The sequence below is a fragment of the Talpa europaea genome (genome assembly GCF_964194135.1).
Source record: "Talpa europaea genome assembly, chromosome: 2".
In the NCBI taxonomy this organism is placed as follows: domain Eukaryota; kingdom Metazoa; phylum Chordata; class Mammalia; order Eulipotyphla; family Talpidae; genus Talpa; species Talpa europaea.
This window is the reverse complement of record NC_140068.1, coordinates 110,196,202-110,214,563: the sequence shown is the minus strand read 5'-3', so window position 1 is coordinate 110,214,563 and position 18,362 is coordinate 110,196,202. Positions and strand designations below refer to the sequence as shown.

General features: G+C 47.5%; 1 protein-coding gene across 1 annotated transcript in view; it reads left to right on the top strand.

Annotated features, from left to right (window-relative positions):
- Positions 1–6,709: 6,709 nt before the first annotated feature.
- LOC311188236 (HLA class I histocompatibility antigen, B alpha chain-like) overlaps positions 6,710–18,362 on the top strand; it is a gene marked incomplete at both ends in the record, with an annotated part of 51,947 nt that continues 40,294 nt past the window's right edge. Inside the window, 7 exons of the mRNA XM_084259383.1 lie at positions 6,710–6,773; positions 7,097–7,372; positions 7,598–7,873; positions 8,554–8,829; positions 8,945–9,064; positions 9,482–9,514; positions 9,653–9,700. Coding sequence (XP_084115509.1) covers positions 6,710–6,773; positions 7,097–7,372; positions 7,598–7,873; positions 8,554–8,829; positions 8,945–9,064; positions 9,482–9,514; positions 9,653–9,700 — 1,093 coding nt within the window. The remainder of the gene's footprint in view (positions 6,774–7,096; positions 7,373–7,597; positions 7,874–8,553; positions 8,830–8,944; positions 9,065–9,481; positions 9,515–9,652; positions 9,701–18,362) is intronic.

Here is an 18,362-nt window from a genome sequence, read left to right as displayed (position 1 = left end):
GGCGCGCAGACCTCTCCTGCCGCCTGCTGCTCCCCTCAGCAGTGTACTTCGGTCCTTCTGCCTGCTCTGCTCCCCGCTTTGGCTCTGGTGAATTCTCTCACCCTCCCGCGCTTCTGACTGTACCTAGTGCATGTATAAACAAAACAAACAAACAAATAAATAAAAACATGCCTCTATTAAAAAAGAAAAAAGAAAAAAAAATTAAAAAAAAAAAAAAGAAAGTACATAGCAGTACAAGCCCATATCAAGAAGTAAGAAATAACCCAAACAAACAATCTAATCTTCTATCTTGAGGAACTAAAGAAAGAAAAAAATATATATCCAAAAGCCAGAAAAAAAATGAAATAATAAAATTTCAAGCAGAAATAAATGCAATAAAAATTAAAAAGATAGTCCAAAAGCTCAATAAAACCAAAAGCTGGTTCTTCAAAAATAATTACTAAAACAGACAAACCCCTAGCAAGGTGCAAAAGAAAAAAAAGAAGAAAACCCAAATAAGTAGGATTATAAATGAAAGAGGAGAAATTACAACAAACACAGTAGAAATCCAGAAAATAGAGGTTACTATGAACATTGATATGCAAGCAAGTTCAGCACTGTAGATGAGATGGACAAATTCTTAGAACTATAAATCACCCAAAGCTGAACAAAGACTATGAAAACCTAAAAAAAAAAAATTTTAAAAATGACAAGCAGCGAAATTGAAATAGTAATGAAAACCCTCCCAAAACTCAAAAGCCCAGAATCAGATGGTTTCACAAACAAGTTCTGCCAAACATTCAAAGATGAATTAATGTTTATCCTACAAAAAATCAGAAAAGAAGAAAACTACCAAATTCATTTTACAAGGCCAACATTACACTAATACCAAAACCAAACAAAGACAACACAAAAATAGAAAACTACAGACCAATCTCCCTAATGAACACAAATACAAAATCCTCAATAAAATCTAGCAAACTGAATCCAAAAATGCAACAAAAGGGAAAAAATGCATCAAAAGGATTGTACATCATGATTAAGTGGGATGTATCCCAGAGACACAAGGATGACTCAACATACAAAAATCAGTTAATGTACTTCACTCACCACATCAACAAAAAGAAAAACAAAAACCATATGATCATATCAATAAATGTGGAGAAAGCTTTTCATAAAGTCCAACATCCATTTATGATGAAGGCCCTCAAAAAACTCAGCTTAAAAGGGACAGATCTTAACATAATAAAAGCCATATATGACAAACCGACAGCTAACATCATTCTCAATGTTGAAAAATTTAAAGTCTTCCTATTAAGATCTGGAACAAGTCAAGGATTTCCACTCTCACCACTGCTTTTCAGTGTAATACTAGAAGTCCTACCTAGGGCAATTAGGCAAGAGGAAGACATAAAAGGAGTCCAAATAGTGAAAGAGGAAATGAAACTATCACAATATGCAATATATAGAAAGAATTCTGAAAATTCCACAGAAAAACTAATGAAAACAATAAACCAGTATAGTAAGGTAGCAGGTTACAAAATTAGCATAAAAAAATCAGTAGCCTTCCTAGATGCAATCAATCAATGTCAAGAGGACAAAATTAAGAAAATCATCTCATCTACAACTGAACCCCCCAAAATTAAATACCTGGGAATAAACCTAACAAAGAAGGTGAAGACCTATACAAGGAAAACTACAAAATGCGTTTAAAGAAATAGGAGAAGACATTAAAGTGGCCACTCTACCAAAAGCAATTTACAAGTTCAATGCAATTCCAATAAAAATCTCAATGACATTCTTCAAAGAAATGGAACAAATATTGATGAAATTCATATAGAACCACAAAAAACTCCAAATAGCGAAAGCTCTTCTGACTCGAAGTGGGGAGAATAGAGGCATTACTCTCCCAGATTCCAAACTATATATACAAAGTGTTATAATAAAACGTGCAGTATCGAAACAAAAACAGACACACAGACCAATGGAATTGAAATGAAAGCCCAGAAATAAAACCACACATATATGGTCAACTAATTTATGACAAAGGACAAATACACACTGGAATAAGTAAAGTCTCTTCAATAAATGTTTCTGGGAAAACTGGACTGCCACGTGCAAGGGAATGAAACTAGACTACTACCTCACACCATACACAAAAAAATCAACTCAAAATGGATGAGACCTGAATGTAAGACTGAAACCATAAACTATACAGAAGAAAACATAGTCAAAACACTCTGTGACATAAACTTTAGAAACACCTTTGAGGACTCATCTCTGAAAGCAAGGAAAACAAAGAAGAGAAACAGCTTGGAGTACATCAAACTAAAAGTTTCTGTACAACAAAAGAGACACTAACTAAAATGAATTGTTGTTAATCACACCGTGCCTAATTTATAAAGTAAACCTATCATAGGTATGTTTGTGCAGGGAAATCTGTATACACGGCTCCATACTATAGGTGGTTCAGGCATCCACTGGGGGTCTTGGAATACATCCCACATGGGTAAAGAGGGGCTACAGTACGAGTATTTGGATTTAGGGCAAATTAAAGGTGTGTATTGCATGTCTTTGTGTTAATTTGCATTTGTACTTATATATGCATATATAAGCAAATCATTTATATATAATGGTGAGTATCTGTTCATTTGCCTGCTTGCCATCAATATAGCTTCCTTGGAAATCGTTCAGAGTTTGGTTCAATTTAAATGTTTTTTGTTTCTTGTTGAATTTTAAGGGTTCCATGCATATTCTGAAACATGTATTATATCAGAGCCTTGTTTTGCAAATACTTTCTCCCAGTCTGTGGCCCCAGCTCTTTTACAGACCTAACACTCACATCAATGCACAGAATTTTCTGGGAAGAGAAATGAGGAATTGCTGACTGCAGGGGTTCAGAGTAGAGGGACTTGGTTGATGACAGGATGATGTGACTTACGTATTTGTGTATGTTCTTGAATATTTATGAACCCTCTGTGTGTCACAAATAATAAATGTTAGTTATTATCAAAATCATTTATCAAAAATTAATTAGATGACAATCCCTGACACCATGACTCCACAGATCGCTCAGTGGCGTGTTCTCAGACTCTGACCCTCTACTCTAGGACCCGCCATCTTGTCACTGAACTGTTTTGCCTTAGAATTTCCACCTGACAAATTTGGGCTGAATGGACAGACATCCCTTCCCGCTGAAAATAGCTAAAAATGCCACTTACTTAAAGTATCAGAACTGACAGTAGAGTAATAATGGCCTTACCCAGAAGACAAGGGGGAGACCCTGTATGGGCCCCACAGAGAACAGCACCCTGAGGAGGGAGGAAGGGCTGTAAGGGCCCTGCCCAGAGCAGACTCGGAGCCCAGCCCTTCAGCTCTGCGCTGAGTGGGACAACCGACATCCACCTTCCTTTTTAAAATTTAGGAAGAGATGTTTTATTCTGATTAGATTTATATGTATAATGCAGAATTTTTGTGCTATAATGTACATTCATTGTAAAAAAATAAAAATGTGGGGCCTCCCTGATGGTGTAGAGGTTATCTCAGGGTTATCACCACCGAGTTAGATCCCCAACCAGGGAGCTATCCACATGGCGCAGCAAACATCTCCTATCTCACCTGCTGCTCCCCTCAGCAGTGTATTTCAGTAGATACTCCTTCTGTTGTCCACTGTGTCTCTGGTGAATCCTCTCACCCTTACCACCTCTGGCTTGCACCCCAGTTCTTATATACATAAATAAAAATAAATCCTTATATATATGTATATATATATATAATGTTACAAATGGTACAGTAAAAATAACTGTTGTTCTTACACTTGGAGAAACTATGTTTCATTCTTTCCTTGTCTGTTGAAGATCCTGCTGCTGCTACCTGAGTCAGTCTCTCTTTCTCTCTCTCTCTCTCTCTCTCTCAATGAGCAGAGCCCAGTAGCCTCAGCCCTGTCACCTCCAAATGCCATTACCCAGGTCAGCTCACTTGCACCCCTCCTGAGATGGCTATTTCTCACTTCCTCCCCCTACTCAGCCCCTCAGAGCTCCTCCCTCCCTCCACTTTTATATTATCAGTTTATTTCTTTTTCATTCTTAAAATATGAAGCACTCAGATGAGAACAGCACCATGGATCCTCTGCACCTGGATCCTCTGCCCTCACCCCAGTGATAGTAGAAGACCCCTCCTGTCTAGATCACCCCTCAGCTTGGGTGCAGGATCAGGCCCCTCTGTCCCCCGGGTCATCATATCCCTCTCTCCTGTGGGTCATGCTCTCTGCCACACACACATGCCATAATAGCTCCCATTCAAAAAATACAATTAAACCAGTTCAAACTCCCCCCATAAAATCCACTACCCAACCCCATGTCTTCCTCCACCACTGTTCCATGTTTATGGCACTCAGTCAGATCCTCAGTGAGTCCATTATCTCACCTACTAGATTGTCTTTTAATTTTTTGCAACTAGACAATGTACATAGTTTTAAAAGCCCACACTTCTACAAGACTTTTTAAGGAGATAGATGTCCCCACCTTCTATGGGCCTCACTTCTTGAATCTCAGGGACAAGATGTTTTTCTTTTTAACTGATTCACTATTGATACGTCCTCCCAATATAATAACATTATAGTTATGGTTAGCTCAATGTGTGATGTGTGCATCTTTTTTTGTCAGGTCATTTTATGATTTTAGTTCTTCCTCAAAATGTACCAACCTTTAAAGAAAACGGATACCTCTCAGGAGCCAGAGAAGGAAAGCATTTTCAGACTAGGAGAGAGTGAAAGCACTGTCAACTGTTGTTCAGACTAGGAGAGAGTGAAAGCACTGTCAACTGTTGTTAACAATAAGAAATAGCAAAGTGTTGAATGAAATAAGGTCACAACTTTGGTGATGACCATCATTGTCAACCTTCCCCAGGCAGGGCCAGCACCTGAGCCCAGAGAAGGGCTGCCCAGGAGGGAGCAGGAGGGAGGGAGCAGGATGTGGACAGAGACCACCCTGTCCAATGTGAAGAGCTGTGGGGTCCTAGCCAGGGAGGCTTAGGAAAGCAGGGAGCATCTCCTCAGGCCTGAGAGAAAGAATCTGGAGACAAAATAAATCTGATTTCTGATAATATAAAGTACATAAAAGTCACTTCTGTCACAATCCAAAGTACTATTTCCCAAGGAAACTAATTTGAATGAGGTGAATAGACTGGTTTTTTTTGGGGGAGGGAGGGGCACTACCATCTTTACTTGAAGGGATGAATGACAAACACTATCAGTATTTATATTTGGTCAACCCGTACACACTTTCTAGAAAATGAATGTCTGTCCCTTTAAGAAAATCCACTGACAGTTGGCAACTGATAGTAATTAACTGCCTGGATAAGATACAAGCTCCAAGTGAAAACCAGGTATTGGAAAATTGCGTCCCATCACTATATACTTGACAACTTCCAGTAGCCACTCACTTTTCTTTTGGGAAATTTGGAACATAAAAAAAATATATGATTTTCAACTTTTGAATAATTAACAAAGATTATATAACCTAATAAAACAAGCATCATTTTTTAAAATCATGTAGTAGTTCTAGATTAATAATCAAGAGAGGCCTATGGTGGGCCTCCCTGGTGGCGCAGGCAGTTGAGCACAGCACTGTGAAGCTGTCTGCAGCCTCTGCAGTGCAAGTTCTATCCCTGCAGGCAGGGGAGAAACCCACATGGCAAGCAAACCTCTCCTGTCTTGCTCACTGCTGCCCTCAGCAGTGTGTTTCATCAGTCTGCCTGTTTTGTTCCCTGCTCTGTCTTTGGTGAATCCTCTCACCCTCCCAAGCATCTGGCCTGTACCCCGGTGCTTGTATAAATAAATAAATCTTTTTAAAAAAGAGAGGGAGGGCTACAGAATTAAAATAACAGAAAAGAAAATATTCAATATTGTTTCACTTTTCAAATAACATTTGAAACCACTTTTACAAGTGAATCTATACAGTTTCAATTTTTTGTCGATGTGTAACAAAGTTGAATATTCACAATTATCTGAAAGGTAATTAAAATGCTTTTGTCACATATTTCAGTGAGGCTGTATAATTTGTCATTGACCAACCAAAACAGCAGAGTCAATGCAGGGGAAAATATGACATCCAACATGCTTCTAATGAGACAGAGAAAAAAGACAATTGCAAAAATATAAGCTGTAAAAGATCCACTTATTGCTGTGATTATTTTCATAAATATCTATATTTCATTAAGACCTTTCGAACATGCAATGGCTATTAATATTACTTTAAATTAAATAAAAACAACTTTAAATTGGTTTTATTTCTCGTTTAGTAAATACTGAGAGCTATAAACTTTTAAAATTATACTGGGTCCTCGCTAATTTGTTAAACTGTGCAGAGATCCTGAAAGGAAAATGCTTGAAAATCGCTGACCCAGTCCCTGGGCCTGGACTCAGAGACACGGTGGGACAAAGTCTGGGGGAGGGCAAAGTCCCAGGTCTCGGGTGTGGCTCTCAGGGTCTCAGTCCCCAGGGTACTGTCTGGGGCGAGGAAGGTGACTGTTGGGGATTCCCCACCTTCCCAGTTTCACTTCTTCTCACAACCTATATTGGGTCCTCCTTCCTGGATACTGGTGATTCACCCCAGTTCTCACTCCCCATTGCCTGGAGGTCTCCAGAGCAGCCAATCAGCAGCTCCGGGTCCAGTTATAAAGTCTCCCCCGACCAATCCGGACTCAGATTCTTGCCCAAAGAGTTCAGGTGATGAGGCCCCCAACCCTCCTGCTGCTGCTCTCAGGGGCGCTGGCCCTGACGGAGACCTGGGCCGGTGAGTGCGGGCCGGGAGGGAAAAGGCCACGGAGGAGGGAGGAACCCCGGCGCGGGGCTTAAGACCCCGGAAAAAGCAAGTCTCCCCCGCCTCTGGCCCTTTTGTTCCCCCTTGACCCCCAACCTGTCCTGACCCCGCTCTGCCCCTCCCAGCGCCCCCCGCGCCCCCCTCCGCCTCCTCTTACTTTTCTGAGTATCGACCCTTCACGTCGGCCGCCATAATTCAATCTCAGGAGCCCCCTCGCCCCCTCCCATCCCGCCCCATCTCCCCGGGGGGATCCGCGCGGGGAGGAGGCTCAGCCCGGGTCTCCCTCCCGCCCCCAGGCTCCCACTCCCTGAGGTATTTCTACACCGCGATGTCCCGGCCCGGCCCCGGGGAGCCCCGCTTCAGCTTCATCTCGGTGGGCTACGTGGACGACACGCGGTTCGTGCGGTTCGACAGCGACTCCCTGGACCAGAGGATGGAGCCGCGGGCGCCCTGGGTGGAGCTGGAGGGGCCGGAGTACTGGGCGCGGCAGACGCAGATCTCCAGGAACGCCATGGCGGTGTACCGGGGCAGCCTGAACAACCTGCGCGGCTACTACCACCAGAACGAGTCGGGTGAGCGGGCGGGCCCGGGGCGCTCACGACCCCACCCCCGCGGGCGGGCGGGGACCCCAGACCCCGGGCCCGAGCGTCCCCCGAGGCAGGGGGACCCGCCGGACCCTCGACCCGGGACGCGCCCCGGGACGTTCCCCGCGAGGTTCCCGCGTCGGTTTCGGTTTATTCCCGGCGGGGGCGGGCGGGGTGACCGCGGGGTGACGCGGGGTGACGGGGCGGGGACAGGCTCTCACACCCTCCAGAGGATGTACGGCTGCGACGTGGGGCCCGACGGGCGCCTCCTCCGCGGGTACACTCAGTGGGCCTACGACGGCGCCGATTACATCGCCCTGAACGAGGACCTGCGCTCCTGGACCGCGGCGGACACGGCCGCTCAGATCACCCGGCGCAAGTGGGAGGCGGCGGGATACGCGGAGCAATTCAGGAACTACCTGGAGGGCCTGTGCGTGGAGGGGCTGCGCAGGTACCTGGAGCACGGGAAGGAGAGGCTGCAGCGCTCAGGTAAGAGGGGCCGCGAGATCTCCCACCCCCCTCAGGCCGGCACCGCGGGGAGGGTGGAGTCAGGGTCACAGCAGCGCCCCCTCTCTGGGCAGGGGAGGAGGAGCCCCCCCCCCCCCCGGGTTTCCTGACTCCCCAGAGGACCCCACTTTTCCTCAGAACAGTTAGGGAATCCAGTCCCTCCTGAGCCTGAGGGGAGACCAGCCCTGGAATCTCCCTTCACCGGATCCTTTTGACCCGGCAGCCCTCTTGGGCACCATCAGTGTTTCTTTCAGGGTCTTGGTATTGGTCAGAGAACGTTTTTCTTTTTTCTTTTTTTTTTTTAAGATTTATTTATTCATGCATACGAGAACTGGGGTACAGGTCAGAGGTGCAGGGAACAAGAGGATTCACTAGAGACAGAGCGGGGAATCTGACTCCTGCTTTTCTCCGTGTCTAGATCTGTCCCTAAAAGTCTGTGCTCTCCTCCTTAGAGAACTGCTCTCTCCTGTCCAGAGCCATTGCCCTAATTCTGGGTCTTTCTAAGAAATAAGAGATTATCCCAGACCAGGCTGTTTTCTAGATTTTGTGCTTCCTCTTTCCAAACCCACTGCCCTGTCCATTCTGAGGATGATCTCAGGAGGCTTTTTCAGGGTCCATTAGAGAAAAACCCAAAGTGTGAAAGTTCTCACCCTTCTCCTCAGAGGCCCCAAAGACACAAGTGACCCACCACCCCACCTCTGAGCATGAGGTCACCCTGAGGTGCTGGGCCCTTGGCTTCTACCCTGTGGACATCACCCTGACCTGGCAGCGAGATGGGGAGGACCTGACCCAGGAGACGGAGCTGGTGGAGACCAGGCCTGGAGGGGATGGAACCTTCCAGAAGTGGGTGGCTGTGGTGGTGCCTTCTGGAGAGGAGCAGAGATACACATGCCATGTGCAGCATGAGGGGCTGAAGGAGCCCCGAGTCCTGACTTGGGGTAAGTAGGGAATGTGGGCACAGAGCTTCTCAGGGGCATCAAGAGCCCTTCTGGAGACCTTCAGAGCATCAAATGGAGGCCTGAGGCTCAGGGTCTCACTTTCCCTCCCTTCCAGTGCCCCCTTCTCAGTCCTCCATCCTCACCATTGGCATAATTGCTGGCGTGGTTCTCCTGGGAGCTGTGCTCACTGGAGCTGCGGTGGCTGCAGCTGTGATGTGGAGGAAGAAGCGCTCAGGTAGGGAAGGGAGTGGGGGATCTTTTCCACTGGGGACTTTCATGTCCCAGGGAGAACTTGCCCTACCTGGTAATGGGAAGTGTATCATCCACACACTTGTGTTGCCCAGTCTGGACCTGATTGCTAAACCTCTTTTATAAAGTATTTTTGAAAATGAATCGCAGGTTGTTCACCTTGGTAATTCTGGGCATGGGACCCTGATTCCAGCAACTAGCAGAAGGGAAGGTCCCTGTTGAGGGCAAACCCCAAGAAGCACTTGGTCCAGTCCCCCCTCATCTCCACTCTCCATATATCCTGGTCCTGCCCTGAGTGTCCAGTCACAGTTCTGGAAACTTGCCTGTGGCCCAGGACTAGGAGATTCCTTTAGGACTTAATGGCTTACTTCTCTCTGGTCTTATGTAATGTTTCTTCCCACAGGTGGTAAAGGAGGAAGCTACACTCAGGCAGCAGGTAAGTGTGGATCAGGGTTTTATCCCTGAGCCCCTGGGGACAGTGTAGATGGAGCCCATGGGGGAGTGCCCCGCCACAGTCCCTCCTGTGGTCTCATCTCTCATGGCTCTGACCAGGTTCTGTTTTGTTCTCCCCCAGGCAGCGACAGTTCCCAGGGCTCTGATGTGTCTCTCTCAGCCCCTAAAGGTGAGACCCTGGAGGCCTGCAGTGGGAGGGGCTGGGCCAAAGAGGATGGGACCAGGTGATGGGGAAGCTGTGAGGGGGACATTCTGAGGATGAGGTGGACTATGGAGAATGTCAACATTTATGTGTTTCTTTGTATTTTTTTATGATCCTTTTCCTTCACAGTGTGAGCCAGCTGCCTTGTGGGGGCTGAGTGATGCAGGATTTCTTCTCATCCCCACTTTGTAACTTTAAGATCTGCCGGTTTCTTTTGCTGCAAAAGACATGGGAATATGTCTGTTCTTATGAGATAAAGTGAGGAGGTGGGAGACTGGCCCAGCCCTGCCCACCAGGCCCCTCCCCACACTGACCTGTGTCTCTCCCTGATGCTTTTCCTGCTCCAGCAGAGGCAGCTTGGTCTGCATCCACCCCGACTTTGTCTTCTCCTCAAGAACAGTAACTATGTCCTCCTTGAAATAATAATTCAGTTCTGAAATTACTTTCTGTGAACTTGTCTGATGGGTTTGAGGGCTAATAAAAATGATTCCTAAAATTTGAGATGAAATAAATGGGAAACCTTCCAGAATCACATGTTTGCTCTGCTGAGTCTGTGTAGGTGGGAGCAGGAGAGGCTGTGAGGAGCCAAGGGGGACAGGGCCTGTGTCCAGTCGGTGCTCAGTGCGTCATGGGCTTTGACATGGTCACTCCTCAGGGGTCATCTCTCTGCCCCTTTGTCCTTGTCCTTCAGGAGCACCTGTCCCAGCAGGGCCTGTGATCACAGGGACTCAGACCCCACCTGGCCTTGTGCTGTCATGTCTGGGCAGGGAGTGCTTGTGTGGCCGGGTCAGCCTAGGCTCAGCTCAGGGTCTATCCTCAAATTTCTTTGTATTTCTATTTTGAGTCTTTGGTTTTTATTTTGCTTTATGCAAAATTTTCATTTTCATGTTTACAGACCAGGCCTCATGTGCTCTTAGTCCCCATCTCTGAAAGCAGCAGGAGCATCTGTCATTGTCCCCACAAGTCCCAGGGTAGCCCCTGCACACAGGAGTCTGGTGAGAGATGAATTTCCAGACTCATCTAATTTTTGGCCTCATTTTAGGAATATTTTCTGAATTATTAGTTCCACCTTTTCCAACTCTTTGGAAGAACAAAATCGTGGTATTACTAGAGAGGAGGATATGATAATTTCCTAATGGATTTAGAGAAGTTCCTAATAGATTTATGTTTTTCCCTACAATATCTCCCTGTAATCCTGCCCTTAAATGTAGTAACCCCAGTGCTGGTGCTAATCGAGACCCATGGGTTGATGGAATCAGTTACCTTCATAGTTGGCTGAAAAATAGGACCCATAAGCCTAGGAACCCGGACCCCCCCTGGTGGCCCAGGGGTAAGTCTCAGTGCTATCACCTCTACACCCCAAGTTCAATCCCTAGCTGGGGAAATAACCCACATATGTCCCAGCAGACCTCTTCTATTTCACCTGCTGCTCCCCTTAGTATATTTCAGTAAATCTGCCTGTTCTGCTCCCCATTCTGTCTCTGGTGAATCCTCTCACCCTCCCACCCCCGCACTTCTGACCTACACCTAAGTTCTACACAAAAATAAATCTTACCAAAAAAATAACCCCTAGGAACCTCTTTTCAAAAGAACTGTGTAGTGTGCCCATTAGTAAAGACATTGTCTCTAGCACAGGGAGGTGCTCTACACTGATGGCACAACTGATATCTGTTGCACCAGATGTGTGACTGACTGTTTCTGCAACTAGGAAACCTCAATTAACTAAAAACATGCACAACTTGAGGCCTGTGGAGAGTGTGTCCTAGTGGGGAGGGGAGGCTGGGGACTGTGTGACAGCAGATCAGTCAACCACGTGTGTCTGGTTAAAAGTGGGTAAGGGATGTGAGAAGGTGACAGTTTGTTTTTCTTCCCAGCGTGGTCAGTGTGGCTCTCACCAAAGTGACCTTTGAGAAAAAGTTTGATGGACACGTTGCCCACAGGGATGTGATGTGCAGGGAAGTTCAGTCTAGGTAGGACAACCTCCAGTGCAGATGCCCGAGCAGGAATGTGTCTGTGTGACTGACATGAGCACTGAGGCCCGCTGCTGCAGCAGAAGCCATTTGAGATGGGATCTGTGTGTACCCAGGTCATTCAGGCCTTGAGGATGTTGGGAGGGTTTGACTCTGTGAGTAAGATGTGGGGTGACAAGACCTGAACAGATACACACCTGTGGGACTTCCCTCTGGTAGCCTCAGTCTGGCTGCTGTGCAGCATGGAAGGGGGAGAGGTTGGAAGAGAAATGGAGGAAACCAGTGCAGGTCCCAGGACAGAGAGGATGGGGGTTCGTTGGGGGTGAGCAGGGAAATAACAGGCAGTGACAGGACTGTGCGTATTTAGACATGGACTTTACAGTGTTTCCTACTGCTGGGCTGTGAGAAAGGGGTCAAGGATGACACTCAGTGTCTCAGACTGTGCAGGCAGAGAGGTGCAGCCTCAGTGACATGGGGAAGATGCCAGAAGACCCATATGTGGGCATCCCAGGCATTCACTTTAGGAAAACTGAATCATCTATTAGAATTGAAAGTGATGTTGGCAATTGGACAGACAAGTCTAGGTGAAATGTCTGAGGTAGGAAACTGATTTAGGAGGTGATGTGATGTCAATGATATTTAAAGTCATGAGCATGTAAGGGTCACCCAGAAAGTGATGACTAAGCAAAAGAAAGGAGCAGAATTAAACCCAAGATTGCACAGTAGATGAGCAATCTGAGAAGACACCCCCAGAGCCGACTGCACAGTCTGACCCCACATGGAGAAGACACAGAGACCAGGAAGCCCCCACTTCAGTGAGCACAGGAGTCCCCTGGACACTCATGAAAACTGAGAAGTTCTAGAACAGGCCCCTCTCCTCACCCTAGGATGGAGAATTTGGGGTTGAGGCTCAGGAAGAGGCACTTTCATCCCTGGAAGCAGGAACAGATAACAGGGACTCTCGAGTCCAAGTTCCCATCCAAGGAGATTGAGGGAACTGCTATAATTTGGGGACCCAGAACTGGGGAAGCAACTGTTATGACCTAGACACCTGGCTCTTCCCTGAGGTCTGTACCCATAGTTTCTCACTAGGGGGCCAATTTGAGGACCCCTAACGTGACAGTGGACCTTGTCCTGCCGCTGGGAGCCCAGGGAGCCTGGGGAGGGCCTGGCTGAGCAGGAGAAAGGGCAGCTCTGGGCTCCTGTGCTCAGCCCTGTGGCCACACGGGGGCGCTGCCGCGCTGCTCCGGATTCTGGTGGAGCCGCCAGGACGGGGTGGGGCCTGAGGTGGGCAGAGTTGGGGGTGCTGGAGGGCGGCGTCCTGGGGTGAGATGCTCTGTGAGGAGTCAGAGCAGCAGGGCTCAGAGGAGAGGAGACTCCGGAGCCTGCCTGGTGTCTGAGGTTTCCAGCTTTTCTCCGCAGAATTCCACTTTCTAGTCCCTTGAAAGCAATACCTGGAAGAACTGGGAAGTTCATCATTTTTCCCTCTACAACCTATAAATTTGTTGAGGGCTATTTGTTAAAATGTTATTTAAATTTTAATTTTAAATAACATTTTGAAAAATACTCTTAGATTTACAGAAAAGTGGCAAAGGTAGCAAAGTTCCTATATAACCACATCATTTCCAAAATGTTAACATCTCACGTGACCACAGTGCATTTGAGCAGCTAAGGAAGCAATATTTGATGCACTTTCACTAAACTGCGCTGTATTTGGATTTCATTAATTTTCCTAATGATCTTTTCATGCTCCCACATCCCACCCAGGACACCACATGAAGTTCCAACCACGTCTCCGTAGTGCCTCCAGGCTGACAGTTTCTCAAACTTCCCCTGCTGATGACACCTGTGAGCAGAGCTGCTCAGGCACAGTGGCCTCCATTTCAGGCCTATCTCCAGCAGCACATCAGGTGCACACACATCCACTTTCAGTTTTCCTTTCTTTAGTTATTGTTATTGTTGTCTTTGGAAGGAGTCACTATGGGAAGTTCACACTTAGAGGTGTTCTGCTATAAACATTTACTTCCATGCAGGGTTTTTGGTTTGGTTTTCTTTGTTGTTTTACAAATATAAGTTTTCAGATTAGTTGGGTAAATAGCAGGGGCAGTACTCGCTGGACTGTATGGTCGGTCTGTGTTTGGCTTTAAAAGAAATGTCAGACCCTCCCTGGTGACTGGATCATCCTATCCTGCCAGCAGTGATGAGGGGTCACTTCATTTATAATATTAATTCTAAATATAAGTCCTTTATCAGATACATGACTTGATTTGCAATCATCTCTCCCACTCTGTGTCTTAAACTCTTGTACTTATACAGTAGTATACACTAGTGACTAGATATAGACCTAGATATATTTTTCTGGAAAGAGAAATGATAAAATGCTTACTGGTTTTGAGAAGATGATCTGACTCACTGGAGGGCTGTGGTAGGAAGGGGGTGTTATTTATTTAGCTACATAAATTCTTGAGTATAAAATTTTCTTCTGTGCTCATGAAATAATACTTTGAAAATTAAATCCTGCTAAAATCCCTTCAACTGTATAACACTTCACAGATCATGTCCTAGTCACATGCTAAACCCAGAGTGGCACGTCTGTCACATGATGAACCTGCTCATCATATCTCATGGCCCGTGGCTGCACACTGGGGTCACTCTTGGCGGTCTCCATGCTGTGGGTTTTATTTATATATTTTTTTATAGAGGCATGTTTTATTTATTTGTTTGTTTGTTTGTTTGTTTATACATGCACTGGGTACAGTCAGAAGCGCGGGAGGGTGAGAGAATTCACCAGAGCCAGAGCAGGGAGCAGAGCAGGCAGAAGGACCGAAGTACACTGCTGAGGGGAGCAGCGGGCGGCAGGAGAGGTCTGCGAGCCATGTGGGACCCTCCTCTGGTGGCTGGGGAGCAGCCGGGGATTGAACCGGCACCGCAGAGGCCACGGGCAGCTTCGCAACCCAGCGCTCAACCGCTGCGCCACCGGGGAGGCCCCCATGCTGTGGGTTTTAGACAAATGTACAATGATGTGGACACCATAGTGTGTGCTACACAGTAGACTCACTGCCTTGATATCTTCTGTGCTCCAAAGAAACAGAAGCAAAGACAGACCAGTTGAGACAAATTAAACTGCAAGGTCCTGCCCAGCAAAGGACTCTGTCATTAAATGTAAAGACATCCTATGGGGTGGGAGAAATAATTTGCACATCATACATCCAAGATATATGAACAATATATATAACTCAACAACCAGAAAACAACCCAATCAAAAATGGGGAGAGGAGCTAATTGGACTTTTCTCCAAAGAAGATGCAGATGGGGCCTCCCTGGTGGCGCAGCGGTTGAGCCACTGGGTTGCGAAGCTGCCCACAGCTCTGCAGCGCCAGTTCAATCCCCGGCCACCAGGCGAGGGTCCCACAAGGCGCGCAGACCTCTCCTGCCGCACCCGCTGCTCCCCTCAGCAGTGTACTTTGTCAGTCTGCCTGCTCTGCTCTCCCCTCTGGCTCTGGTGAATTCTGTCACCCTCCCATGCTTCTGACTGTACCCAGTGCTTGTATAAATAAATAAATAAATCTTTAAAAAAAAAAAAGAAGACGACGATGCAGATGGCCACAGGCACATGGAAAATGCTCCCATCTCACGTCATCAGGGGATGCACATTAGAACCACAGTGAGACACCACCGCACACCTGTGAGGTGGCTCATATTAAAAGACCAGAGACAAGTGTGGGCAAGGTGTGGGGGGAAAGGAACCTTCATGCACTATCGTGGGAACTGGTCCAGCCCCTATGGAAAACAGTATGGAGTTTCCTCAAAATATTAAAAATAGATCTGCCAGAGGCCCCAGCATCCACTCCTTGGGATTTACCGAAAGAATGCAAACTCATTTCAAGGGATATGTGCACTCTTGTGATCATTGCGACAATATTTACAATCGCCAAATTATGGAAACAGTCTATGTGCATAAAATAAATGATGGGAGCTATTGTGGCAGGTACATGAAATCCTGAATTTACAACGACATGGATGGAAATGGGTAAAAGTATGCTAAGTGAAATAAATCAGGAGAACCACAAATACCAGATGACATGACTCATATGTGCAATATACAGAAACCCAGCAAAGGAACAGAGAAAACCAAATGAAGACCTTGGAGTCTGGCTGCAGAACTGAGGCACCAGAGGGGGTTGAGGGTGGGGAGTAAAAGGAGTAAAAAGGCACAGAGGAACATAGGGGAGGACTCCAGATGCATTGGAGGTGGGGGGTGAGGGAACCTGCATCTGAGGAGGTGCGTCTTCGACTTTGAGTCATGTGCAGTGTGTAAACGCGTGTTACCTCAAAAATACAGTAATAAAAAAACTATTTTAAACCAAGAAAAAAAATACCTTATCCTCTCCATCAATCACTGACCTCAAGACTTTGCCTTCGCCTCCTCACTGTCAAGCAGGCTGAGGGGCTGGTTTCCCACTAGGGCAGAGGCAGGAGGTGCAGGGACTCCTGGGGCTGCTCAGACACCACTGAGTAGAGACACTGCAGAGAGGGCGGCTCTGAGGGGACCAGAGACAGAGGGTTAGAGTAACCCACAGTGTTGAGTGAGGGTCTGGTTCCCAAGGGGTGGGACTGTGTGTGTGTGTGTGTGTGTGTGTGTGTGTGTGTGTGTGTGTGTGTGTGTGACAGGAGAGACAGGGCACACAGCATAAGGCAATGGGAGGACAATTGCACATCAAGCTCCAGCATAAATGAATTCAAATCTCACAGAGTGAAGAGTGTCAGGCAACACCCCAATAAGCACAGTTCCGTGGAGAAGGTTTGGAGCAGGACTTGAGGCAGCAGAGGATCTGGAGACAGGAAGGGGTTGGGGACTATTCCCATGGTTAGATGTAAGGAGCCTGGGTGGGCCCCTGCTGGGCTGTGGTGGCAGCCCCCTCCCCCCCACCTCCTTCACAGCTCCCTCTCTCCTCTAATGCTCACTCCAGGCTCATCTTCTTTGGGGTCAGGGAGCTCCAGCCTGCCAGTCCCTCTGTTTCCCAGGGGGTCACTGCCTCCATGGGCTGCAGCTACTTTCTCTCTAGACCAGAGCTGGAGGGAGTCCCACAGGGGGAGGGAGGAGTGTGTGCCCTGCTGGCCTGGCCCAGGGGCAGGATTAGCCCAGGTCACCCCAGTTCCTGAGCTGAGCCTTTGCCCACAGTCCAGGAAGGGAGGGAGAGATGGAGCAGAGAAGGCAGGTGAGGGTCCATGTTGGGAAAGGCCTGGGGCGCCGTGGGGAGCAGAGACTGGAGAGGGTGAGAGTGTGTGGAGCAGGGAGGAGGCTCCTGCGGCCTGACCAGGGCAGGTGTGGTCACATCCTCCCTGAGCATCTCCTCTGTCCTCCGTTTGTTCCCCTTCCTCCCTGACCCTTGCGGGACAATCATGACCTTGGGGCCACAACTGGACGCTCCTGGCAGAGGGGACCTGCAGCATCTGCCTGGAGACGGGCTGGGGAGCACCTCCTGTGGCCACAGCTTCTGCTAGGCCTGTCACAGCCGAGTCACTCTCAGACCCACCGAGGGGCCACATGCTGTCCATGCTGCCAGGAGCCACTGCAAGAGGACACAGCAGCTCCTTTGGGTTCTGGTCAGTTTTGTGGGTTTTTTTAAAAAAGATTTATTTATTTATGCATACAAGAACTGGGGTACAGGCCAGAGGTCCGAGGAGTGAGAGGATTCACCAGAGACAGAGCAGGGAACAGAACAGGCAGAGTGACTGAAATACACTGCTGAGGGGAGCAGCAGGCAAGGTAGGAATAGTCTCTGAGACATCTGGGTTGCTCCCTGGCCAGCTGGGGATCAAACTCATGCTCCAGTGGCTGGTGATAACTTGACAGCACTATGTTTAACCCCTGTGCCACCAAGGAGGCGCCTAGTTTTGTGGTTTTGTGAGCAGCACAGGAAAGGTTATTTTTCTATTTCCAGGAGGACCAGTAATTCCTGAGAGTGTTTTGCAAAGATCTCAAACATAAATGTCACCCAGTGCTACAAAGCTGAACATTCTAGGTCTTAGGAGATATGTAAAGTCTTTTACTGTCTTGTCTAAATTTAGGACAAATCTTTGATGACTTGCTCTGTTATTAACTTAACACTATTCTAGAGAGATGAGCTCCCGCATTTTCAACCCACTACTGCAAGCAACACCAGCATCTCTGGTGTTGCATCATGTTGGTAAAAATGACTGGTGGATGCAGAGCGACTTCCCTGCTAAAACTCTCAGAAGCAGAAGCATCACAATTGCTCCACCTGCAGGACAGAGGAGCTTCAGGGTTGCTCTAAGATGTCACACACACCCCAAGATCCTCTTGAGATTTCTGGGGGTGAAGGACGCACCATTGGATGGATAAGGAAAGGACACAATAGCCCTGATGAGATAGGGTTTAATGTGAGGTGGGCTGTGTGGGCAAATAATAGCACTGTGTTATTTCTAGAAAAAGTGTAACCTTGATATGTTCATCAGGCTTTTTTTTAAAAGATTTATTTATCGGGCCTCCCCGGTGGCGCAGCGGTTGAGCTCTGGGTTGCGAAGCTTCCCGCAGCTTCTGCAGCACGGGTCTGATCCCCAGCTGATCCCCGGCTGCTCCCCGGCCACCGGAGGAGGGTCCCACATGGCGCACAGACCTCTCCTGCCGCCCGCTG